Source organism: Tamandua tetradactyla, chromosome 19, assembly GCF_023851605.1.
Source record: "Tamandua tetradactyla isolate mTamTet1 chromosome 19, mTamTet1.pri, whole genome shotgun sequence".
NCBI lineage: Eukaryota > Metazoa > Chordata > Mammalia > Pilosa > Myrmecophagidae > Tamandua > Tamandua tetradactyla.
Genome location: NC_135345.1, coordinates 7,534,206 through 7,560,740, shown reverse-complemented (window position 1 = coordinate 7,560,740; position 26,535 = coordinate 7,534,206). Strand labels below are relative to the sequence as shown.

The window sequence follows — 26,535 nt, the reverse complement described above, 5'->3', positions numbered from 1 at the left end:
GGTTCTCAAGCTTCAAAGAAGAAGGAAGTGTTCTGCCCTTACCCAAGGTCCTTCATCCTTTCATTTATTCAATGACCCTTTTCTAGACAGCTTCTAGGTGCCGCGCCCCATGCTACCCATTGCAGTGCTCCTGCTCCAGTGGGAGGTAAAGGGGGTAGGTAAGTGAATAAGGCTGAGCTGGGCCATCATGGGACACAGAAGCAGTGAGAGCTGGAGGAGGACCAGAGGAGGCATGCCCTCTGTGGGAGCTTCCAGCAGAAAAGCCAGGAAAAGGATTCCAAGAGGAGACTGCAACTTTGCCATGTCCCAAAGCATGAGCCAGGATATTTAGGAGGGATAAGGAGAGGCGTTTGAGTCACAAGGCCTGGAAAAGTCTGCGTACATGGACCAAAGAGGGTCTGATGTGGCTGGTGCAGAGGGCCTGGCTGACCAGTCCCAACACGGAAACCTTAATCAGGGTGGACTCTAGCCTATGGGTCAGTGCTATCTAAAGTATGCATCCAGGAACAGGACTGGGCCGTGTGTGCTAACCTTTATCCTGAAATTGAGTCCTAATGGTGCTTCTGGATTAAGGTGACCCCTTTCTTCCTCTTGTTAATGCATTTATGATGGAGGTACATGGTGGCTCTCTTGGATATCCTGAGCTGGTGTGTTTAAACATCGTCAGCCACATCTCAGTCTTTTATATTTTTGGAGATTATATTAGAAAATGGGATCCCAGAGTCTGGCCACCCGTGATCTAGGCACAGGAGGGCCACTAAGGGAATTTATGTGGAGGAGGGACAGGGCCACATGTATCCTTTGTAAAGTGTACATTTGGATACTATTGAAAAAGAAATGCAATCAGATGTTGTGCCAGTTTGAAACTGTTGTGTACCCCAGAAAAGCCATGCTCTTTAATCCTCGTTCAATACTGCTGGGTGGGATCTTTTTTATTGTTTCCATGGAGATGGTAACTTTTGATTAGATGGTTTCCATAGAGATGTGTCTGCACCATTCAGATGGGGTTGCTTACTGGAGCCCTTTAAGAGGGAAGCATTTTGGAGAAAACTTCAGTACTGACAGAGTCCACACAGCCAGAGACTTTTGGAGATGAGAGAAAATGCCCCCAGGGAAGTCATTGAAGAAGCCTCATGAAATGAGGAGAGAAATCTAGCAAACAATGCTACGTGCCTTCCCAGCTGGCAGAGGTGTTCCTGACCCATCAGCCTTTCTTGAGTGAGGATAACCTCTTATTGGTGCCTTAATTTGGACATTTTCATAGCCTTAGAACTGTAGACTTGCAACTTAATAAATTCCATTTTTAAAAGCCACTCCATTTTGGGTATATTGCATTCTGGCAGGTTTTTCAAACTAAAACAGACTTCAAGCTTCCAAAATTGTGAGACCATCAGTTCCTGTTGTTGTCGATCATACTGTGGGGTTTGTCATCGCAGGCCTGGAAAACTAAGACCCCATCCCACAAAACCTCCCTTCCCTGCCCCGTGAATCCCTTGCTTCCTGATTCATGTTCACCCTTTGTGTGAAGGCTTTGACTTTGCCTCCGTATGTATTTCCCACCATTATGTATTGCTGTCAACTTCTGTAGCATCGGACCTGTAGTCCTTTGGAAATATTGTTGGAAGAAACTGAATATGTCATCTTACGTGCCAAAGGGACTTCGCAAAGGTGATCACGGTAAACGCCGGTTTCTGGTCCCTTGCATTCCAGCAGCCTTAACAAACTAAGACAGGTAGGATATGGGAACCCTGCATTTTATGCTGATTTTTCTGTAAACCTACATCTCGAATTAATAAAAAGAAGGAAATGCAACCTTGTATGTGAGTTTTATAATAATGGAATATATTCTGAAATATGAATAGTACTTTTTAAAAATATTTTTATTGATAAAACAACATACGACACAAACATTCCATACATGGTGAACAATCAAGGGCTCACGATATCATCACATAGTTGTGTATTCATCACCATGATCTTTTTTGGAACATTTGCATCACTCCAAAAAAGAAATAAAAATTAAAAAAAACTCATACATACTATACCCCTACCCCCTCCCTCTCATTGACCACTAGTATTTCCATCTAGGCAATTTATTTTAATCTTTTTTGTTCCCCCTATTATTTGTTTTTTTTTTTGTCCATATTGTTTTTCATCTTTCCATACCCTAGATAAAGGGATAAAGACACAAGGTTTTTGCAATTGCACAGTAACATTGTGAAAGCTATATCATTATACAATCATCTTCAAGAAAGAAAGCTATGGGAACACAGCTCTACAGTTTCAGTTACTTCCCTTTAACCACTCATATACACCATAACCTGAAAAGGGATCTGCTGGTTTGAAAGGATGTATGGACCCTAGAAAAGCCAGGTTTGAATCAAAATCTCATTTCATAGAGGCAGAATAATCCCTAATCAATACTGTATGTTTGAAACTATAATCAGATCATATCCCTGGAGATGTGATTTAATCAAGAGTGGTTGTTCAACTGTATTAGGTGACAACATGTCTCCACCCATTTGGGTGGGTCTTGATAAGTTTCTGGAGTCCTATCAAAGAGGAACATTTTGGAGAATGAAGGAGATTCAGAGAGAAAGAGAATGCTGCAGTGCCACGAAGCAGAGAGTCCATGAGCCAGTGACCTTTGGAAATGAAGAAGGAAAACGCCTCCCAGGGAGCTTCATGATACCAGAAGCCAGGAGAGAAAGATGGAAGATGACGCTGTGTTTGCCATGTGCCCTTCCAGCTAAGAGAGAAGCCCTGACTGTGTTCACCATGTGCCTTCTCACCTGAGAGAGAAACCCTGAACTTCATGGGCCTTCTTAAACCAAGGTATCTTTCCCTGAATGCCTTGGATTGGGCATTTCTATAGACTTAATTGGGACATTTTCTTGGCCTTAGAACTGTAAACTATCAACTTATTAAATTCCCCTTTTAAAAAGCCATTCTGTTTCTGGTGTATTGCATTCCAGCAGCTAGCAAACTAGAACAAGGGATATCTATATAATGCATAAGAATAACCTCCAGGATAACCTCTTGACTCAGTTTGAAATCTCTCAGCCACTGACACTTCATTTTTTCTCATTTTTCTCTTCCCCTTCTTGGTCAGGAAAGTTTTCTTAATCCCTTGAGGCCAGGTCTCAGCTCATCCCAGGATTTCTGTCCCATGTTGCCAGGGAGATTTACACCCCTGGAAGTCATGTCCCATGTCAGGGTGGGGTGTGGGGGCAGTGGGTTCACTTGCTGTGTTGGCTTAGAGAGAGAGAGAGAGAGATACCACATCTGAGCAACAAAAGAGGTTCTCTGGGGGTGACCCTTAGGCCTAATTTTAATCTAATAGGCTTAGATTATCCTTTGCAGGAATAAGTTTCATAGGGGCAAACCCCAGGATCAAGGTCTCAGTCTATTGATTTGCTAGTGAGAGTACCAGAAATTCTCCAAATGGGGAAGTTAAATCTTTCCTCAATTTCCCCCATTCCTCTAATGGGACTTTGCAAATACTTCTTTTTTCACTGTCCAAATCACTCTAGAATTTATCAGGGCATCACACTAACTTGGACAAACCAACAAAATTTCATGCCCTATTCAATATTCCCTGTACTTATGGTGTTCAACTAAACTGATCATACAAGTTAAATTAGGAAGTATACTACCCAAAATATAAATTTTGAACCAGATAAACATCTCTCCCTTTAGTCTCACACAGAAGTTGAAGTTTTAAGACATGGACAATATCATCCTTTACCCAGTCTTCTGATGGTCCTTCGTCCTATCCAGATCAGCTTCATTTGTATCTCTACTGAATGTCTGATCACTTTTTCCAACTTTTTAAACAGTTCCCATATGGGGTACTGCTGACTTGCATAGCTTCAGGACTCTGACTCTGAGTCTCAGGTGCCACATAAATACCCAAAGTTTCCAGGAAACACCATGTTATATTCAAACAGCTCAGTATCTCAGAATTTAGAAATAACAGTTACAACTCCTGAATATATGTGACTGCTGTAAGAACTTCCAATCTAGGACACTTTACAATAAGCTCCAACTTGATAACCCATGCTCTTGACTTAAGTTCACTGAATTCTTATGTTATACTTAGTCCATATAATTGAGGCATGATAATATTTGTCTTTTTGTTTCTGACATTTCATTCGACATACATACAGCTCTTAAGGTTCATTCATCTAGTTGCAAGCCTCACACCTTCATTCCTTCTTACTGTGGCTCAGTAGTCCATTGTATGTTTACACGATAGTTCCCCCTACCATTCCTCAATCATTGTACTTTAGGCCACCTCCATTCATTGTGGATCAGGAACACTGCTGCCAGAAACACCAGCATGCAAATGTCCATTCATGTCCTCACACTCAGTTCCTCCAGGTCTATACCTAGCAGCGGGGTTTCAGCATTATATGGCAAACCTACTCCTAGCCTCCAGTGGAACCATCACTGCTCTCCAAGTGGCTGCTCTCTCATTTCCCTACCAACAGTGAATAGGTACATCTCTTTCTCCACATTTTCTCTAGCTCTTGTTTCTCTCTGACCATTTTAAGTAGTTGTATTCATACATCACACAATCCAACCTAAATGTAAAGACATGCCTTCCCCACCATAATCTATCTGAAGATATTTCTTTTTCTCCCACAAAGAATCCATACTCCTTTCCCAATTCTCCCACCCATTGACATTTAGTTTTGGCACAATGCCTTTGTTACATTCAGTGGACACATTTTACAATATTAATGTTGACTATAGAGCCTAGCTTGCATTAATTTAATTTTCCAATTAAAATATGGATTGTTTTTTGTTGTTAAGTAGAAGTATATCTTTATATACTCTAGATACTAAACCCTTATCTGATATGTCATTTCCAAATATTGTCTCCCATTGCGTAGGCAGCCATTTTACTTCCTTGACAAAGTTCTTTGATGCACAAAAGTGTTTAATTTTGAGGAGTTCCCATTTATCTGCTTCTTTCTTCAATGCTCGTGCTTTGGGTGTAAGGTCTAGGAAACTGCCTCCTATTACAAATTTTATAAGATATTTCCCTACATTTTCTTCTAAAAGTTCTATAGTCTCAGCTCTAATATTTAGGTCTTTGATCCATTTTGAGTTAATTTTTGTATGGGGTGTGAGATATGGATCCTCTTTCATTCTTTTGCATATGGATCCAGTTCTCCAAGTACCATTTATTGAAGAGGATGCTCTGTCACAGGTTAGTTAGCTTAACCACCTTATAAGAGATTAATTGTCCATAGATGAGAGGGTCTACATCTGAACACTGTATTTGATTCCACTGGTCAGGATATCTATCTTTATGCTAGTACCATGCTGTTCTGACCACTGTAGCTTCATAATATGCTTTAAAGTCAGGTAGTGTGAGACCTTCCACTTCATTTTTCTTTCTCAAGATATTTTTAGCTATTCAGAGCACCCTGCCCTTCCAAAGAAATTTGGTTATTCGTTTTCCTATTTCTGCACAGTAGGTTTTTGGGATTTTAATTGGTATTGCATTGACCCTATAAATCAGTTTAGGTCAAATTGACATCTTAACTTTATTTAGTCTTCCAATCCATGATCACTGTATGCCCTTCCATTTATTTATGTCTTCCCTGATTTCTTTTAGCAATTTCTTATAGTTTTCTGCACATAGGTCTTTCACATCCTCGGTTAAATTTATTCCTAAATATTTGATTCTTTTGGTTGCTATTGCAAATGGAATTTTTTTCTCAATTTCCTCCTCAGATTGCTCATTACTAGTGTATAGAAACACTACTGATTTTTAGGTGTTAATCTTGTACCCTGCCACTTTGCTGTGCTCATTTATTAGCTCTAGTAGATTTGCTGTGGATTTTTCGGGATTTTCAACGTACAGTATCATATCATCTGCAAACAGTGAGAGTTTTACTTCTTCCTTTCCAGTTTGGATGCCCTTTATATCTTTTTCTTGTCTAATTGCTCTGGCTAGAACTTCCAGCACAAGGTTGAATAACAATGGTGACAGTGAACATCCTTGTCTTGTTCCTGGTCTTGGGGGGAAAGCTTTCAGTCTTTTCTCATTGAGGATGATGTTAACTGAGGATTTTTTATATATCCCTTATCATGTTGAGGAAGTTCCCTTCTATTCCTATCCTTTGAGGCATTTTCATCAAGAAAGGATGTTGAATTTTGTCAAACATCTTTTCTGCATCAACAAGATGATCATGTGTTTTTTTGCTTTGATTTGTTGATATGGTATATTACATTAATTGATTTTCTTACACTGAACCATCCTTGCATACCTGGAATAAATCCTACTTGGTCGTGATGTATATAATTCTTTTAATGTGCTGCTGGATTCAATTTGCAAGAATTTTGTTGAGGGTTTTGAATCTATATTCATTAGAAGGATTGGTCTGTAATTTCCTTTTCTTGTAGTATCTTTCTCTGGCTTTGATATGAGGGTGATGTTGTCTACATAGAATGAGTTAGGTAACCTTCCCTCCTCCTCAGTTTTTTTGAAGTTTGACCAGGATTGGTACAAATCCTTTCTCAAATACTTGGTAGAATTCTATATGTGAAGACATCTGGTCCTGGACTTTTCTTTTTGGGGAGCTTCTTGATGACTGATTCGATCTCCTTACTTGTGATTGGTTTGTTGAGGTCGTCTATTTCTTCTTGAGTCAATGTTGGCTGTTCGTGCCTTTCTAGGAAGTTGCCCATTTCATCGGTGTTTAGTTTATTAGCATATAGTTGCACATAGTATCCTTTCATTGCCACCTTTATTTCTACAGGGCCAGTGGTTATGTCTCATCTTCCATTTCTGTATTTATTTATTTGCACCTCTCTCTTTTTCTTTTTGTCAGCCTAGTTCAGGGTCCAACAACTTTCAAATTTTCTGTTTCTTTATTGATCCTCTGTCTCACTGATGACAGCGGGGAATTGAACTCTCTAGCTATTAGGGTAGAGGTGTCTATTTCTCCCTTCAGTGTTGTCAGTGTTTGCTCATGTACTTTGGAGCACACTGGCTAAGTGCATACATATTTATGACTGTTATGTCTTCTTGCTAAATTGTTCCTTTTATTAATATATAGTGTCCTTCTTTGTCTCTTTTAATTATTTTACATTTGAAGTCTAATTTGTCAGATATTAGTATAGCTACTCCTGCTCTTTTTTGATTGTTGTTTGCATGAAATATTGTTCTAGTTTGCTAGCTGCCGGAATGCAATGTACCAGAAACAGAATGGCTTTTAAAAAGGGAAATTTAAAAAGTTGCTAGTTTACAGTTCTAAGTCTGAGAAAACATCCCAATTAAAACAAGTCTATAGAAATGTCCAATCAAAGGCATCCAGAGAAAGATACCTTGATTCAAGAGGGCCAATGAAGTTCAGGGTCTCTCTCTTAAGTGAGAAGGCTCATGGCAAACAGGGCCAGGGTTTCTCTCTCATCTGGAAAGGCATGTGGCAAACACATCTGCTAGCTTTTTCTCCTGGCTTCCTTTCATGAAGATCCCCAGGAAGCATTTTCTTTCTTCATTTCCAAAGGTCACTGGCTGATGGACTCTCTGCTTCTTGTGGCTATGTTATTCTGCTCTCTCAGAATCTCCTCTCATTCTCCAAAATGTGTCCTCTTTTATAGAAATTCAAAACTAATCAAGACCCACCCAAATGGGTGGAGACATGCCTCCACTAATCCAGCTGTGTCTTTTGATTGGGGAATTTAACCCATTAACATTTAATGTTATTACTGTAAAGACATTACTTTCTTCTACCATTTTATCTTTTGGATTTTATATGTCATATCTTTTTTTTCCCTCTCTTTTTACCTTTACTGATAGTCTTCCTTTCTATACTGTTTTCCAGACCTCTCTATCCTGCCTTTACCTATCTGTCTTTAGTGTTCCCTTTAGTATTTCTTGCAGAGCCAGTATCTTGGTCACAAATTCTCTCAGTGTTTACTTGTCTGAAAATGTTTTAATCTCCCCCTCATTTTTGAAGGACAATTTTGCTGGATATAGAATACTGGGTTGGCAACTTTTCTCTTTTAGAATCTTAAATATATTATACCACTGCCTTCTCACCTCAATGGTCTCTGCTGAGAAATCCACACATAGTCTTATTGGGCTTCCCTTGTATGTGACAGATTGCTTTTCTCTTGCTGCTTTCAAAGTTCTCTCTTTCTCTTTGACATCTGACAGTCTGATTAGTAAGTGTCTTGGAGTATGTCTATTTAGAGCTATTCTGCTTGGGGTACACTGCACTTCTTGGATCTGTAATTTTGTCTTTCATTGATTATTTCCTCCACTGGTCTTTCACCTCCTTTTTCCTTCCCTTCTCTTTCTGGTACACCCACAACATTTTGTATGTTTCATGTTGTCACTCAATTCCCTGAGACCCTGTTCATATTTTTCCATTCTTTTCCTTCTCTTGTGTGTTGGATTTCAGACTTCCAGTCATCTCATTCACTAATCCTTTCTTCTACCTCTTCAAATCTATCGTTGTAGGTTTCAAATGTTTATTTTTTCTCACTTCTTCTGCTGTGCCTTTCATTCCCATAGGTTCTGTAATTTGTTTTTTCAAACTTTCAATTTCTTCTTTTCTTCACCCAATGCCTTCTTTATATCATCCCTCAACTTGTTGATTTTTTATAAGATTTTCAATATCTGTTCAAACATCCTGAATTAGTTGTTTCAACTCCTAGTTTCATTTGAAGTGCTATTTTGTTCCCTTGATGAATCTATTTTCCTAGTATGACTAATTATTTTTTGCTGGCATCTAGACATTTGATTTCCTTAATTAGTTTATTCTAGAGGTTGTTTTCACTCCTTTACCTAAGATTTTCTTGCTACATGGCTTTGTTCCCTCTCTGTTCTTTTATATTCAGTTCAACTTATTCTAGACCTCTAGCATAGGTTCTGTTTAACTGATTGGAATTTTTCAGTTCTTGTTTTGCTGTTTCTTGCCCTGCCTATATGGAGTTTTGTTTGTTTGTTTTGTTTGTTTGTTTGTTTGAGGAGTGTCTCCTCAGATATTATAGGCCCCAGTAAGATTTTCTTAGACCAGACTGGCTTCCTCTCAGGAGGAAAGAGTCAACTACATCAGTTTTCCCTGAGGGTGGGCCCCAGCAGGTTGACAGACTTTCCTATGATGCCTCTAGACTCTGTATTTTTCCTGTCCTGCCCAGTATGTGGCACTTGTCTACCTGAGGGTCCCACCAGCATAAAGTGGTACAGACTCTCCCTGTCAGGGGCATGTTTGAGACAGTGGTGAGGTTGGAGGTTGGCTTTAATTGCTTCAGTTTTCCAGCCCCTGGGGCCTGAATTCCTTGAGGGAGGGACTCAACTTGAGCTGGGCCCCACCTTTCTCTTGGGGAAGGTACAGCCTTTAGGGAATTTAATCCTTTCGTCTGACTAGTTACTTTGTCTCTCAGACAAGCTTAATTCTGCCCTTGCCTAGGGCAGTGCTGGAGCTTGAGAAGACTTGCATTTCTATCTAGTGAGCTGTTAAGTAGTAGAGACAGATATGATCCTTGCTCCTTGAGTTTTGTCAATCAAGAGCTTAAGTTGGTATGCAGCTCAGTGTATCTCCAGGATCTATGTGCCTCCTTTTTTTAGGGTCCAGCCCTTTTCAAGTATTTTGTGCTATCTGACTAAAAATGCCTTAGTTTTGTTTTGTTTTTTTTATTCCTTCAGCCCCACTCCCTCTCTTCTGAGGCAAAAACTCCTAGTACCTTTATCTCTTATTTCAGGTTTATTTGAGCTGGGGGCCTATTTTAAGTAGTCAGGATTTAATTAATTCCACAATTGGAGGTTGGTTGAGCTAAGCCCTTGCTGCTCATAAAATCTATTTCATTTCCCGCAGGGAACCAGGCTGCTGCACCTATGGGGGAGGGCACCTGCCTCTGCAGTTGGGGAACTCATGGTTCTGTGTGGGATCACAACTGGTCCAGCTTGTCCAGACTGGTGTATGCTGTGTGTCCAGTCACTGATGTGGCCCCAGCAGTTGTTCTGAACTCTTCCTGGCTATTTACTAGCAGCTGCTCTGGAGGACAAACTAAATCCCACAACTCCCTAAGCCACTATCTTGCCCTACCTCAAATAATACAATTTTAAAAATCAAATCAGATCTTTTTTGTAAGCATGCTCGTCAGATTCTTATCACCTAATTTAGAATTCTGGGAACTTGAATTCATTTATTCGTGGAGCTTTCCTTTTCATCCCCTAGGTAGAAAACATTGGTCCAGAGACCAGGCACCTTGAGAATAGGGTCTTGTCCCTGCTAACATGGGTCTCTTGACTAGTTACTTTCCTGGCACAAGATCAGTCTTCTGTAAATCACACTTTCTTCATCAATACAAGAGGAGTAGTGACAACTGCCTGTTAGAGCTATGAGCATTGAATGAGTTGACAGATAGAAATGCTACTCTGTGACCTAATACTTAGCAGCTGCAGTGCATGTCGTTAAATCCACATAGCATACTTAAGACTGGACCTGGCACAGAATAAGCACTCGATGAATGTTTGCTGTTGATTTTATCAGTCCTTCTGTCAACACTAGTGCATCGTGTTGGGGGTGTGGTTTATAAAAGAGGACTTGGTCTCTGCCCTCCAAGAGAGGCAGGAGAGAGAAGAGAGAAACAATATTTCCTGAGCATTGGTGATATGTATTAGATTGATCCACCCCAGTATGCCCAGGGGCTCCAGTATTTGAGAATGAAGTTCATTAGCTTCCTGTTCCTTGCTGGCTTGCTGGTCATCGGGTGCAAGGCTCAGCGAAACTGGTTGAACTGGAGGACAGCACCCAAGGTGAGTCTTTCTAATGCACAGCCCAGTCCCAGCCAATGCCTTCAGTCATCCTTCCCTAGCAGGTGACCTGTTGGCTCAACCTTGGTCTTCAACTGCCTTTACCTCCCTCTGTGGTTAGTAAGTGAAGACCTCCTCTGTGCTTGGTCCTGTGCTAGCTGCCCTCACATCCTCATGCAACCATGTGGAGTCAGTGTCATTATCCAATTCCATGAGAGGAAACTGAGGCACCAGGAGGGCTGTGACCACACAGCCAGCAGGAGGCAGATTCAGGACAGGAATTCAGGTCTTTCTGTATCTGTGTCTCGTTCCATTTCCCCATCCTGCCTCCATATGCACCGGCCTCATTAGAGATAAAACAGCCACAGATTTTCATTTCACAAAACATGACTCTTTTTCCACCAGGTTTTTGCTCGTCTTTGTTGAGGCATGAGATTGCTAGCCTGGAATATGGAGAACCCCCTGCAAAGGAGCCCATGCAGGAGCATCCTCACACCCGCCTTTGCAGTCTGAACATGGGCTGCACTGGATCAGTCGCTGCTGGGCTTTTTTGTCTTTTTTTTTAATAGCCCAACTGACATTTTACACTTGGTTTTGAAGTGTAAAACCAAGGGGCTGGGGAATAATTCAAGAGCAGCACCAGGTTTTATGGCCTCCCATGCATACTTTCCATCAAAGTGTCATTTTGCCCAAGTGTAATTATGGGCCTGTCCTCAGAAAATATCGTCACTGCCATTTCCGTCTTCATAATGCTTCCCAGGCCCTTGCTGGATATACAAGCCCATTTTCAGCAAGATGACGCTTCAGAGGTCAGATATGATCAATGTGAAAATAGAACGGGAGGAAATGGTCCTGAGACTGGCGGACCAAAAGTCTCCGATAAGATACTTTGCCAATAAAATGCTATTCTTATTAAATCCTGAGTGATGCAGACATTCCATCTCCTTCTCGTGGCGTTGCAGGAGACTGCAGTGATCCTCATCCGAAAAAGACCTAATTCACTTTGCTAAAAACTTGAACATCTGCCCCTCAGTTTTTCCAGTGCCTTTGAAAATAGCAATGATAGTGACATCAGCACACTCTGAGTGTGTCTCAGGTACTGGGATCTGTGTAGAAAGTGTGCAAATGCCCCATTTCCAAATGGGAAAAATGAGGTTCCAAGTAATATTCACAAGAACATGTGACTGATGTATTAGTCTTACATGCCGCATAACAAATTACCTCAAACTCAGCATCTGAAACAACATGTATATTTCTCACTGTTTTCATGGACTTAGCTGGGTTCCCTGCTCAGGGTCTCACGAAGCTGCAGTCCAGGTATCAGCTGGGTGCATTCCTTTCTGGATCTTGGGGAGCCCTCCCAAGTTCATGTGTTTGTTGGCAAAATTCACTTCCTTGTGGCTACAGAATTGAGGTTCCCTCTTGCTGCTCCCCACCAACTCCTAGAGGTCACCTGCAGTCCCTTGTCACATGGCAGCTCCCATTTTCCAAGTCAGAGGGAGTCTTACAGAAGGGCATAATCATGGGAGTGTCATCCTGTCACCTCTCCCCTATTCCATTAGCGAGGACCTGTCACCAGTGAAATTGTTATCTCTGGCCTTCTTTCCTCACTCTGAAAAAGCTACCAGTACTGTGTATGACTGGCTCTTGCCTAAAATCAGGGCCCCCTATTGCTCTTTTCTAGACCCTGATTTGTTTTCTTCAAAGCACCTGTCACAGTGTGTACTTGTGTCATGGATTCCTGTGCTTTTTGGTCTGTCTCCCAAGCTGGACCTTGACCACCTTGTTTGCCACTGTGTCCTAGTGGCCAACAATGGTTGAGAATAATTTACTCTCCTCCATGTTAAGAGCCAATAGCACAGGTGATGAATCAGTTATTTGATCCACACAGCAATTCTCCATGGAAACTGAGGCACAGAGAGGGGTCACCCAGCTGGTAGAAGTGAGAGCTATGGATCCAACTCAAGCAGCCTAGCAGCTGGACTGGGCTTACTTGGTCAGAATAGGCCCTGTCTTGGAGCGTCAGGGTCCAGTGTATTAGCTGTCACATCTCTGCTCCAGTTCTGCCCTTACAGCGATGCAGAGGCCATGAGCAAGGGCTTCCACATGTGGATGCAGGACTCAGGCAGGTAATGAGCTTGTCCAAGGTGACAGCTGGTCAAAGGGGCACCCTGGGGCTGCCACTTGAGATTTGCCTGACTCTTCCATCCATTCTCCTTCTACTACTTCGGTCTACTCTCCTTAGGTCTGCCACCCCCCATGTGAGGATTGTATCACATTCCCTATAAAAGACATGTTCAAGCCTTCATCCACGTTTCTGTGGGTGTGAACCCATCTTTAAATAGGGCCTTTGAAAATGTTGTCATTAGTTAAGGTGTAGCCAAACTGAATGAGGGTGGGCCTTAATCCAACATGGCTGAAGTCCTTATAGTCAAAGGAAATTGCCAGAAGTCAGCCGAAAAACAGAAGAGCAGGCAGAAGGAGAGAGAGAAAAGAGATGGCCATGTGTTGAAGGATAGCTGGAATGCTACAGACTCAAGGAGAAAGCAAGACCTGCCAATAATTTGATAGTGGGTTTCTGGCCTCCAATACCATGAACCAATAAAGTCCTATTGTTTAAGCCAACCAGTGTGCAGTATTTGTCACAGCAGCCCTGGCAAACTAAAACACCCATTTTTGTCTTGACTCCCTTATGTGGTCCTTGTTAGTAAGCTGTCTCAGACCATTCTCCAGTTGCTCTTTCTGACTTTGCCCTGACCTCCCACCATATCTGATCTTTCCTGCATCGTAGCATCTGAACCACTGCACTACATAATACTTACTCTACTTATTCCTTTCTGTCTCCTACTGACTATGAGCTTTGGGAGGGAGGGATTAGGTCCTGATCCTCTATAGCCCCAACTCTCCCAGGCCTGCAATAAAAGGTGTTTACGAAATATTTATGCAAGAAAAAGGAAAGAGGCAGAAGGAAAAGGGATGTGTTTTGTTTCCTGGACTGCTCAAGCAAATACCATGAAATGGACTGGTTTACACAATGGGAATTCATTAGTTCATGGTTTTGAGGCTGGAAAAAGTCCAAATCAAGGTGTCATCAAGGAGATACTTTCTTCCTGAAGACTGGTGCTCTGGGGCTGGTTGCCAGGGATTCTGGCTCCCTTGTCACATGGCAAAGCACATGGTGACCTCTCCTGGCCTCTCTCTTCTCCTCAGGGTTTCACTGACCTTCAGCTCTTTGCTATCTGTGACTTTTTCTCTTTGTCTGAATTGCATTCCATTTATAAAGGATTTCATAAAGGGCTCCAATAATGGGATTAAGACCCATCCTGATTGTCATGGGCAGGTTTTCTGTGTCAACTTAGCCAGGTGGTGATACCCGTTTGTCTGGGTTGGGCAAGTGCTGGCCTATCTGTTTCTATGAGGACATTTCATAGAATTAAATCATGATTACACAGCTGCATCCACAGCTGATTCCATTTGTAATCAGTTACGGGGAGTACTTCTGCAATAAGTGATGCTTAATCTAATCACTGGAAGCCTTTTAAGGAGGATACAGAAGAAACTGGCTCCCTTCCTGCTTTGGCTGATGAGCCTCCCCTGTGGAGTTCGTCCAGACCCTCCAACGGAGTTGTTGGCTTCACAGCCTGTCCTATGGATTTGGACTCTCTGTTCCCATTGTTACATGAGACACTTTTATAAACTTTATATCTATGGATATTTCCTGCTGATTCTGTTTCTCTAGAGAACCCTAGCTAATACACTGATTGAGGTGGGGCACACCTTAAATAACCCCATCTAAAGGTCCCACTTACAATGGGTTCGTATCCACAGGAATGGCTTAAGTTTAAGAACATGGTTTTCTGGGGTATAACTCCACACTACCTCAGGAGGAAAGGAGAAAAGAAGGAAGGGAAAAGGCAGTCAGAAGGGAAGAGAAACAGAGGCAACAGATAGGAAGGAAAGAAGGGAAGTGTCTTACTTTGCCATACAGCTAGGACAAATACCTCCACACCGTAAATTGGCTTCAGCAATGAGCAGTTACCACTTTACCATTTCAGAGGATAGAAGTCCAAAATCAAGGCATCAGCAAGGCTATTCTTTCTCCCTAAAGCTTATAGTGCTCTGTGCTGGCCTGCCACCATCCGTGGAGTTCCTTGGCATACATCTGTGCCTCTGATCATATGGCACTTCGCACCTGCTCTTCCAGCTTCCACTGAACATGGGCTGCTTCCTTTGCAACCTTCTCTGACTCACTGTGTCCAAATTTCTCCTGCTTCTAAAGGACTCCAGAAATATGGATTAAGACCCACCCTGATTCAGTTGGGCCACACCTTAATAAAAATCTTCTATATAATGGGTTCACACCCACAGGAATGCAGATTAAGATTAGGAACATGCCTTTTATTATAATTCAACCTTCCACAGGAAGAGGGCAGAGAGAAGAAACCCAAATTGAGAGGCATTTAGCATCAGCCAAGGGAGGTGGCATCTGTGAACTGTGGCCTTTGCAGGTATTTCACAGTTCAGACTCCCTGGGCTACGGCCATGTCCTCCCTACACCCCACACCCCACAAGCTCATCCCAGGCCTGCAGATACCTTGAGCGATGCTTTAATGTTTGCTGCTGTGTTTCTATTTTTAACAAATATTTCATTTTCCCTCTTCTTGAGAAATTCTGCTAGTAGATGCCACTAACAAAGATCAAGTGTTTATGGACTTGAACCACAAACCCTTGACTCTGGGTCTTCTGCTACTTGTTATAATTTTGTACATCCTCAAGTTCGTGATTCCCAGTGGGACTCCCTAAGTAATTACATGAATAATCTCTTTACTTGCCATGGATGTTTTGCAGACTTGGCAATGGGGAGTCCATTTACTTAATGCTTATAAATATTCATGGACTCGAGAAGTCACAATTAAAATGATTATATATATATTAATATAAATAGTATATATATACACTATAATACATATAGTATATATATAATTATATATTATATATATACAATATATATATATATATATATATAGTGTCTCCCTCATTTCCAAACCTATAGACATTGCATCACATTATTACAAATAACCACCATGTGTTTTCAGGTAGAATTAGTTGGATAAACTTGGGAGCAATTGCTTTTTATTTCAAAGAAATCTATCAGTTGTCTCAGTAGATTTGACATTTATTATAAAAAGAGTGATGGGACATGGATTTCTGAAAACCTATGGTTTTAGTTCAGAGCTTCAGAAAGTGTGTGATGTTAAAAATTAAGAAAATTAGAGTTGAAAATGTCAGTGGGGTTTCTCGAAAGCTGTACTTCATTTGCATTCATTCTTTCATTCCTATACTCACTAATGTTTCCCTAGTATTTCTAGTGCCAGGTGCCAAGCTAGGTGGGGGGTGGGTGGGTGGAAGGTAGGGAGGGTGCCATCCAGAAGAGGTGAGCCCTGGCCTTTAGAAAGCACTGCTTTGCTATGATGGTGATAGACAGCAGGATACTCCTGGTCACTCCCAAAGCCCAGATTTTGCTGCATGTGATTCTCTGTGTTATCCCCCATCAGATGTTCACAAATTTTCTTTGGAAAGGGCCAGATAATAAATATTTTAGGTTTGGTGGTCCACGTATGGTCTTGGTTGCATATTCCTCTTTGCTTTTTGGATTTGTTTGGTTTGCTTTTTACATTCTTTTGAAAATGTAAAAGTGTTGTTTGCTCACAGGTCCTAAGGGCTGGATTTGGCCTGTAGGCCATGTTTGCCAAACTCTGACCCAGAAAAGGTGTTCTTCCTGAGCCTCAGTCCCCGTATCTGTGAAGTAAAGACCATAACATGCGCTGGGTAGCATGGCTGGTATGGTAAAATTATGTCACATTGGGAAGGTGCCCATTTTCTGCTGGCAAAGACAAGCAGTCACTATCGGGATTATTATAGAAGGAAAAGAGAGCCAGAAATTGTTTAGAGTGTTCAGGAAGAAAATATCCAAAACAATCTGCTTATAATTCCAGGAAACAGAGAGAAGTAAGAACACAGAAGCTCCATTATCATCATACTGTCCTGCTCTCTGTCTGAAGACCTCATACTAAGAGAAAGACAGGCTCTCGGGGTGTTATCAGGCATTTGTCCTTAAATGTAGCTCCTTTATCACATCTCTGGCTTCTTTGTTTTCTTTTACAGAGACATCAAACCCGACAACATACTACTGGATGAACATGGTAAGCCCACTGTGAATGTTTAATAGAAATTGTTTTGGCGGAGTGTCTGAGGCAATGGGAAACTGGGGCATTCTCTTAAGCTGGAATTTAAGGTTGACTAGAAAACCTGGTGTAAGAACAAGTGTGCAAAATTTCTGGTCCACATTCTGCTGTGGTAAGTTGAGCCCAACAGATATGAAAATTTCATGTCCAAAGCCATAGCTGAAGACATCACATCTGAAAACACATCCTCGTGTTAACATGACAGGGAAGCACTGGGAAGGAGTGTAGGATCTGGGATTGGATATCCCTGGGATTCAAACCCCAGGTTCCCCACCTACAAACCAGTGGATTTGGGAAAATCATTCACCTCTCTGAGTCTCAATGTCTTCGTCTGTGAATGAAACAAATGGTACACTTTCCAGGATTGTCATAGGATAAAATGAGACCATGTGTGCCCAACAAGCAGGAGCTCAGTAGTCGATAGTCCTCCAAGCTTTCCCTCCTTGTCTGTGCCTGCACCTGTCAAGCTTCCCTGTGGATACAGATCCCCAGGAATCCTGTTGGCCTGATTTAGTAGGTTTAAGGTAGGGCCTGAGACTCTGCATTCTGGCAGACTCCCAGGTGATGCCCATGTTTCTGGTTTATGGCCCTTACTTTGAACAGCCGGCCTCTGTCCCAATTCTTCTCAAACTTTGGTCTTATCAGAATCACCTGGATGACTTGATCAAAACCAGAGACCCAGGCCCTGCTCTACTTCCACAAGCCTAGACTGCTGTGCTCTGTGTTAACTCTCTGGGGATGTGAGTTTGAGAACCACCATTCTCTGGCATAGCCACAACAGTGTTCATCCAACTTGACACTCAATTGCAGTTGATGACCATGACAGCTTTGCAGCAACTCTCATCACAGCCTTGAAAATGGATTTGCTGACCTTGCTTCAGTCACCTGCACTTCAAGGACTCTTGGTGGGGTGGATTGCAGTGGACAGATGGGTATTGCCTGAGTACTGAACCTGTCACCTCTTCTCCTTGGCACTTCCTGACCTTCTTCACTCACTCCCAGTACACTGAGGTGCTGGCTTCTTCTCAAAACTCCTATAGAGCCCCGGATATGCAATTTGTATGCCTCTGGGAATCCTATCACACTGTGTACATCCCTATACCTTGGAAGGTGGAGCAGGAGTGCAGGATGGGACCATCTGGGTTTGAGTCTCCATACCAAAGTGAATACTTTTGGCACTGGAAGATGAAATTCCTGTGTTCCTAAATGGGAGATCCAAGACAGCTTCAAGCTATTAGGGAAACTGAACAAACCTGCAGATCCAAATCACGGCTGAAGATGAAGGAAAACTGGGCTACCAATCATAAATAAGTGTCAGGATCCTCAGAGGTAGAGCTCAGCTGGTGTCCTTGGCAAGCCGGTTCAAGTTCTCACTGGGCCATGCAGCCATGTTAAGTAGTTAGAGTTTATTCTGAGGGCCACTGGGAGCCACTGAAGAGTAAAACATGAGGTGATCAGTTTGGGTTTTAGAAAGATGTCTTAGGCTGCTACATGATAGACTGATTGTAGATAGATTGGAGGGGAGCCTGAAGTAGAGAGCAAGTTCGAGAGATGAGACTCTGTTGCATATTGAATCATGTATCCCACAAAAGACATGTTCAGAACTTAATCCAAGTTCCTATGTATCTGAACCCATTTGTAAATAGGACTTTTGAATATGTTATTATTAGCTAAGGTGTTTCCAAATTGAATCAGGGTGGGTCTTCATTGACATGACTAGAGATTTTATAAAGAGAGAAAGTTCAAGCATGGTCAGAAGAAGTTAGAAGCCAGATTCAGAAAAGCCAAAGAGGAGAAAGAGAGATCCCTTGGGGTCTTATAACACTGCCATCACCAGTAAGAACACTGCAGTCTCCAAAAGAAAGTGCGACCTTGCTGACCTGTTGATTTTGAACTTCTAGCCTTCAAAACCATGAGACAATAAATATTTGATTTAAGCCAACGCAGTATATGGTGTTTGTCATAGCAGCTCTGGCAAACTAAGACACAGTCCAGTCATCCAGACCAGGCAGGGGGCTAGTACCCAAGTGTCTACGTCTGGCTTGATTCACGCACGCATGCATTCTTATGAGATGGAGGTGCTACCAGGATTCACTAAACCACGGAGCTAACTTGGGCCCAGTGACAAGACCACCTGGGCAGGATCAGCTCAGGACATGGGTGCATCAGGATGAAAATCTTTAGCCTTGATACTGGGTAGGCCTGGGGAAGGCAGAGGTATTGGGTGGCAGCTTTAAGATTTCTGCTGAAAGCCTGGAAAAAGTTCCTCTGCAACTTTCACTGCATATTAAGAGGCCAGGTATGTGTCTCCAATGACCAGCCTGCAGATTTCCTATGTGCCATCCAACTAATGTGAGCACTTGTGTCTAGTGCTCAGTACTGATATTTTTTGTACTCTGGCTGGTGACAGGTAGGTAGCGACACTACAAGGAATATTGGCATCTCTTATGGGCTTCAGAGCAAAGGTTTAATTATTTGCATTTCTGGTCATTTATTTGATGGATTTTCATTTATTAATCTTAAACCTTCTAAGCTGTAATATTAATCTCATGCTGTCCATTTGAGCATAGTAAGGTGTGTAAAATATATGTTTCTAAGTGGGTCACAAAGGTACACTTTCAATGGCATCCACTTGCACTTTTGGTAAACTGTATTACAAAAATGTCTACAAAACAGATAATTATATGTTGCTATTTTAAAAGTTCAATCATTGGTCTCATTAAATATTTTCTCAGAGAACAAATTTGTTGTCTTTACAATGAAATATAAACATAATTAAATAAGTACATTAAAATTTTATTAATTATGTCTAAGATCTGCTAGTTACACAAAATCCAAGAATTTTTGTGCAAGCTTCTCTGCTCTCCCAGTGTCTGTTTGCTATTCTGCTTCCTCATCTTTCAGGGAGGGATTTTTCTCCTGGAATAGACCTTATAATTCTGCTCTGACATTTGGGGTCTCTTGCCAGTAAGCAGAGACCATATATAGAGGGAAAATCAGAGTTGAAGGAAGATATAGTTCAAGGTAGGGTAGGGAGAAGAGCTGAGTGTCATTTTAGGCGGCAGGGAAAGAATTCAAGAAAATGGGAGATTTAAAGATCTAAAGGGAAGGGAAAGGGATTGTATTCATTTGCCACTGCCACAAAAAAGCTGCACAACAAATAACCACACATGAAATATCTAGTTAGCTCACAGATCTTTACAGTTAAGCTGATGTAGGCTGGGCTTGGCCAATCTTGGCAGGACTTGCTCCTAAGAATGAGGTTAGTAGAGCCAGCTGGGTAGCTCTATGGTGTTTGCTGGGTGCACTCCTGTCTGAGGTTGGCTGGCTGCAACCTGCTCTGGCATGGCCTTGGCTGGACTGATTGGGCAGCTCAACCCTGCTCCTGTGGCTCTTCTGTCAAGGCTAGCCCAAGTATGATCTTCTCATGGCTATAGCAGGAGGCAAGAGTGGGAAAGCCTGATCACCAAAGCTTCTGCCTATGTCAGGTCTGTTACCATCAATTAAGTTATATTACTGAACCTAGAGTCAGAGGGGGAGGACTCTGGAAAGTTCCATGGCAACAGGGGTGATGGAAGAGGAACTGGGCATTCACCAGTTAGGTGAAGGCATTCACCTACTACTGCCATTGATGCAAGAGGCTGACAGAAATGAAAGGAATTGCATGCACAGGTGGAGGGGTTGGTCTTTCCACCTAGGGAGCTCAACCTGGCCAAAAATGGGCAAGGTAAGGAGAGTAGAGACAGAGTGGAACACCAGGATTTTGTCCTTGCGTATCATTGATGACCCTTGTTCAAAGTTCATTGAGGTTACAAGGACAGTTGCAGTCTTCTTGCTCTTCCAGAAAAGCAATCCCTTCAAGACTGTAGAATTGCAATACATGGAATGTTGTGCCAGGTGACTGAAAGGAGCAGAGCCCCTGTGGTCTAGGGTCTCATGGTCTAGTGTGGAGGTTCTCATCATGGATGCAGTAGAGAGCTTGAAAAAGTACAAATCCCAGGCCCCATCCACAGAGATTCTCATTTGATTTATCTAGTGGGAGAGAGTTCTTAGTATTGGTGGGTTTTTTTTCATGGCTTTTTTGGCTTCTGGCTTAGAAGAGGCCAAGGTGCAACTTTCTTTGGTGGTCACACATCTGGGATCACTTGACACCAGCTGTCTCCACCACATGGCCAAGTTCAAGCCAAGTTTGAAGCCTAAAGAAATCAAAGGTGTCTACGTGAAGTGCCCCAGTGGAGAAGTTGGTGCCACATCTGCCTCTAGGATAGGCCCCCAAGATCGGCTTCCTGGATCTGTCTCTAAAAAAGTTGTCGGTTGCATCACCAAGAAAACTGGTGACTGAAAAGGTCTAAGGATCATGGTGAAACTAACCATTCAGCTCAGACAGGCCCAGATAGAGGAGGAGCCTTCGGCCTCTGCCCTGATCACAAAAGCCCAAAGGAACCAATCAGAAACAGAAAAGAGCAGAGAAACATTAATCCCAGTGGAAATATCACTTTTGATGTGATGGTCAATTCTACCCAACAAATGTGGCACTGATCTTTATCCAGAGAACTCTCTGGAACCCTTAAAGAGGTTCTAGGGACTGCCCAGTGAAATCCCCAGCTGGTTAAAAACTACAAAGGAAAGTATTTTTATAAGGGATCATTTGACAATAATTAAGAAAAAAAAAAGTCCCATGTGATTTCAAGGTGCAGCCAAATCTAAGGGAGGGAAAGAAAAGTGCACAAGTGATTCCAACCCAGCATGTCAGCACAGCAAAGGGGCAAGGATGGGGCTGCAGAAGAACAGGAGGGCATGGAAGTCCACTTTAGGAATGAGGGAAGGCTTCTTGAAAGAGGGAACATACACACTGGATCCTGATGCAGAGGTGGTGGTTAATAGAGCATTTTGGAGAGTATGATGTTTTAGGAGAGAATGGCAGGTGAGAAAGAACCGACAGGCATGAAGACATGAAAACCCCAAACATTTTTGACTTTTGACAGCTGGCTGTGGAGTATAGATCCCTTGCCTCATTCCCAGGTCTTGGCAAAGGCATGTTGGGGATCAGAACAACCAGTGATAATATGGCAGCCAAATCATCAGAGCAAATATTTTCTCCTTATTGATTGGACTCATTTTAAAGAATTGCCTTTCCATCTGGTGCTAACATATTTGTTAATACACTAATGATGAGTGTTCTCCAAAATGGTCTTGGTCAGCTCTATTGACATCCCCTTCTCTGTTGTCAAAGCATTTTATACTCTATCTCTAACAAGCAAGGAGTAAGAGACTCCAATTTTTTTTTTAACTGGGCACACGTTATTAACAATATATTAGAAGAAGGGATAGGAGTAGCTGAGAAAAAAGTGGGGAGAAACCACCCAGATGAGCTGAGGAGCTGACACATTTCTGCTGTATCAGGGAGTCCACAGTGCATGTCTTCATTGTTGACACATTCTGAGAGTTTAAACTCAAAGCATAGAAATGTGTCTAAAGCTCTTCCAGGTGGCATTGTGAGGGTTCCAATGATGGTCTTTTCATAAGGCTATGTGGAAGGAGCTCCAACCAAAGCTGATATCATAGGAAGGTCTTAAAGTCATAAAGACTCAGAGGAGGACTCTGAGCTGCCATAAATAGCCTCCATCTTCCCCATATGGGATTTGAACAAATAAAAAATAAAACAAGTGGCAGTTAGAGGCAAAGATATCCCCTTTATTGCTGATAAAGGCTGGATTCCTGTGACAACCTGGAAGAACTTCCTACCCCAGAACCCCAGAAGGAGGTGGACTCACACCCAAGTCCCCCGCCTTGTGGTGAGGGGCCGCCCAAGGAAGACCAAGAGCATAGAGGACCAGAGGGGGGGCCCAAGTACAGCCAAGAGGAAGCCAGCCAGAGCCGACTGAGCTAGGCCAGTTTTCCTCCTAAGATCACCCTTCACATGATCACACACCTTGGAGGGGGTGAAGATGGTGAGAGAGGCTAAGGGTGTACTTAGGTCAAATCCATGTTCATGCAAATCTCAAGTGAGAAAGAATTTCCCTTAACAATTTGGACTCAACTCAATTTGAATTGAGTCCAAATTCCAAGTTAGCCACATAATAATAATTTTAATTGCTCACCGTTCCTGGAACGGGACCCCAGCTGGGTTGGGGACACAAGTGCATAGTACTTGGCTTCAAGAAGCACATGAGTATGAAGAGGAGGTTTACATTCCTTCCTTTCAGGGTTTTATGGTCCTCAGGAGAAAGCAGCTTAATAAAATAGGAAGGCAACAGGCCTTAGGGCTAGACACACTAGGATTTGAATTCTGGCTCTCAAACCTCGGACTAAGTAGAAACAGCCTCAGCTGCTCATGTCATGAAAGTGAAGATCAGCTAGTGTTCAGGGAAGCCCCACTTCAGCAAGCAACCCCCTCTTGGTGAACACCATAGGATGTGGGACATCCTATAGTCTTCTCAGAGAAGGACAGCTGCTGATTCCCCTCTACCTTTCAAATCTCACCCAAGTGCTTCTCCTTGGCAGAACCTCAATCCTGACCAAAGCCCTAGCTGCAAGGGAGTCTGGAAATGTGTTTTCCATCCTTCCAGCCCCTGTGATACAGAAGGTAGCAAAGGAAGGAACAGAAAGAGGATGCTAAGTGTCAGCACAGACTCTCACAGAGCCATTGTAAAGAGCAGATCTTGGTAGTAAACATGTCATTAAAACTCCTCTGCAAATGTTATTGACTGTGATCAGTATGTTTGCATAAAATGACAGGTTCCATACAGCAAGGGAGAGGCAAATGTGTTGATCTGGAATCCTTGGCTATGCTACAGAAATCTGGTAGCTTAGCACTCCTCCATGGAGGTAGTGAGAAGGTAAAAGAAACTAAAAATCTCTCAAAAGCCTTGGGCTTGTGTCTTCCATTCAGTAGAAAATCAAGTAGGAGGCAAATGCTGGGGCAGGCTTATAGAGGCAGAATCAGAATACATCCAGGTATTTAAGCTACTCCAGGGTGGGAGTGGCCCTAATCTCAACCAAGGAGCTCAGTAGCTCCCAAGAGGTTCTGTGTTTTCCTACCTACCTGGTGTTTTTCACTGTGCACCTGTGCAAAGGGGAGCCTGGAGCAGACAGAGAGTCTTGTTTTGGTATTTCTTTATGTGTTTTTTTTGGGGGGTGGGGGATATTTTGTTTTATTTCATTTTGCTGTTGTTTGTAGACCCTGCATTCTGCCCCGTCACCGAGGCGCAGGAGGTAGTCATATCATATGAAGAAGAAGAAAAAAAATCAATACATCATTTCATTCTTTATCAGTCAGAGACATGTTCCCAAAACAACCTTCCGGCTGCCGAAGGGTGAAGGGATCTTGGATAAGCTGGTGCAGTGGAATTAGCTGTGCTTTCTTTATCTTTTTGCCACAGTCCTGTGATAAGTTCTCTGTGATCCCCATGAAGATAAGTGGGAGGGAAAAGAGACTCCTGGGTAGATCCAGGAAGTGGGATCCTGATTGGAAACCGGGAAGGCAGTAGGAAAATGGGTACCTGTGAAGGCCAGTTATCCCAACCGGGGAAGAGCAGCCTCTGAGCTGGGGTGGATGGAGGCTGTGGGGCTCGGCACGTGGGCGGGCAGCTGGGTCCCCGCATCCAGGGCTTCCAGAGGCTGCTCCCCAGCAACACCGCTCTGAGCCCCAGCTGAGAAAACCAGTGAAGACTAGGCCAGAACATCCACACAAGATGTTACTCTAAATTCAAGTGTGAGAAAAGGGAAGCAAGCCCAGAGAACCACAGGGAATGAGATAATCTCTTGTAGACTCCCTTCCATCCACCCCCCATCTGCCTCCTCCTGGTAGGCTCTACCGGGCACCCACTCCCAGGAATTCACAGGGAGGTGCTAGGACCCTGGAAAGTGAGGATTCCAGAGGCTGAGAGCAAAGGAAATGAACTCTGTGCCTGAACAGGACCAGCTATCTAGTCTCCTGTTTCCTGGCTGAGGTTTTTTGACTTCAGGGTTGACTGACCCCTTCAGAGAAGACTCCGTCAAGCTGTGACCTTGTATGACCCAGTGAGTCAGGCTATCACTCATTTGATCAGTACCCACATGGGGTTATTTCAGCAGGCACTGAGATGGGAGAAGGGAAGGGAAGGGGAGTGGTGGAGCAGAAAAGGTCGCTGAAGCTGCAGCAGAATTTAGGAAAGCTCCTCAGGTACTCTCTTCCCAGATGTCTCGGAAAGACACCAGAAGCAGCCCAGGAAGGAGGCAGCACTATTCCTCGTGGAATAGCATGATAATACTATGTATCAGCACTGACAGCCCCCAATGAAGAGCCTGTGGGACTTTAGCCCCCTGCGATCTCCATACACCCTCAATTCTATCATATAGGCAGCTGACACATTCTCCACATCTCTGCTTCCAGCTCCCTCCCCCATTCTCACACATAGCAGGTACTCCATAAATAATTGTTAAATTCATTAATAAATGAATGGAATCCTTCACAAGTCACATGGGTGTTGAGTATTTCCAAATTCAGTAAATAGCTCAAATTACAACCCCTTGTAGCACTCCCCCTGGCACTGGCACCGTTTGGAAAACATGGGGCCCAACTGCCCGAGGTCAGGCTTAAAACTGACATCCCTATAATCTGAGTAGTGAGAGGTTGAAATGGAAAGTTATCAACTCCTAAAAGCAGTAAAGAATGAGGACAGGTGAAGGGTTTTCAGTTAGTGAGTCAACAACCATTCACTAAGTACCTTTTCTAGGCCAGGCCAGTGCTAAGGCACTGGGAACACAGAAATAAAGAAGGCAGGATTCCTGGACTCAAGGAATTGGATAATTTAGCAGACACAATGTGGAGAACTCTAGGATAGGAGTGAGAATGGAGGGGAATGGGATGTCCAAGGAAGAGGCCTAACCTCTCTGGTAGTGAGTGTCCCTGCTAGCGGAAGTATGCAAGCAAGGGCTAGATGTACATCTGTCCAGAGACATTAAATTATTTGCCCAAGGTCACAGAGCTAGTTATGACAAAGCTGAGCCCCAAACCACAGCAATCTTGCCCAGAGTCTGTGCCCCCAACCACTACACCACAATGCTCTCTGCCCAGGGGACCATGGCTGGCTGAATGGAGCAGATGCTCATTCCAGCCACAGGAGAGGCCCAGGAAAGTGCTGGAGCAGGCTGGGCACAGTCTAAGAATGTTACCCAGGTGGGAGACTGTGTGTCTGACCAGGAAGTGTTCCTAGCAAAGGCCTGGCTAGGAGACTCAAGTGTGTGTCTGGAAGCATGAGTACAGTTGATTGTTGCTAAATTAGTTCCTCACTGCTGTATCCCACCTGGGAGCTGGGTGGTGTCCTGGAGGAGCATCTGGCTCACACATCCATGCTTGTGTTTGGGCCTGTGATTTGGAGCTTGCACGAGGAACAGTTTTCTATCCACTGTGGCTGAGCCCATCAGTCTTGCCTCACCTGTAAGCATTCCTTTGGGAATCTCAGCAGGCCTTGGTGGCACCTGCTCTAGACGATGTAAGCCACCTCCTAGAGGTGCCCTCTCTGC

General features: G+C 43.1%; 1 protein-coding gene across 4 annotated transcripts in view; it reads left to right on the top strand.

The window, feature by feature from the left end:
• STK32B (serine/threonine kinase 32B) overlaps nucleotides 1-26,535 on the top strand; it is a 474,254-nt gene that overhangs the window by 379,758 nt on the left and 67,961 nt on the right. For all 4 annotated transcript variants that reach the window (XM_077136366.1, XM_077136367.1, XM_077136368.1 and 1 more), the window contains one exon: nucleotides 16,949-16,986. In XM_077136366.1, the coding sequence (XP_076992481.1) occupies nucleotides 16,949-16,986 (38 nt within the window). The remainder of the gene's footprint in view (nucleotides 1-16,948; nucleotides 16,987-26,535) is intronic.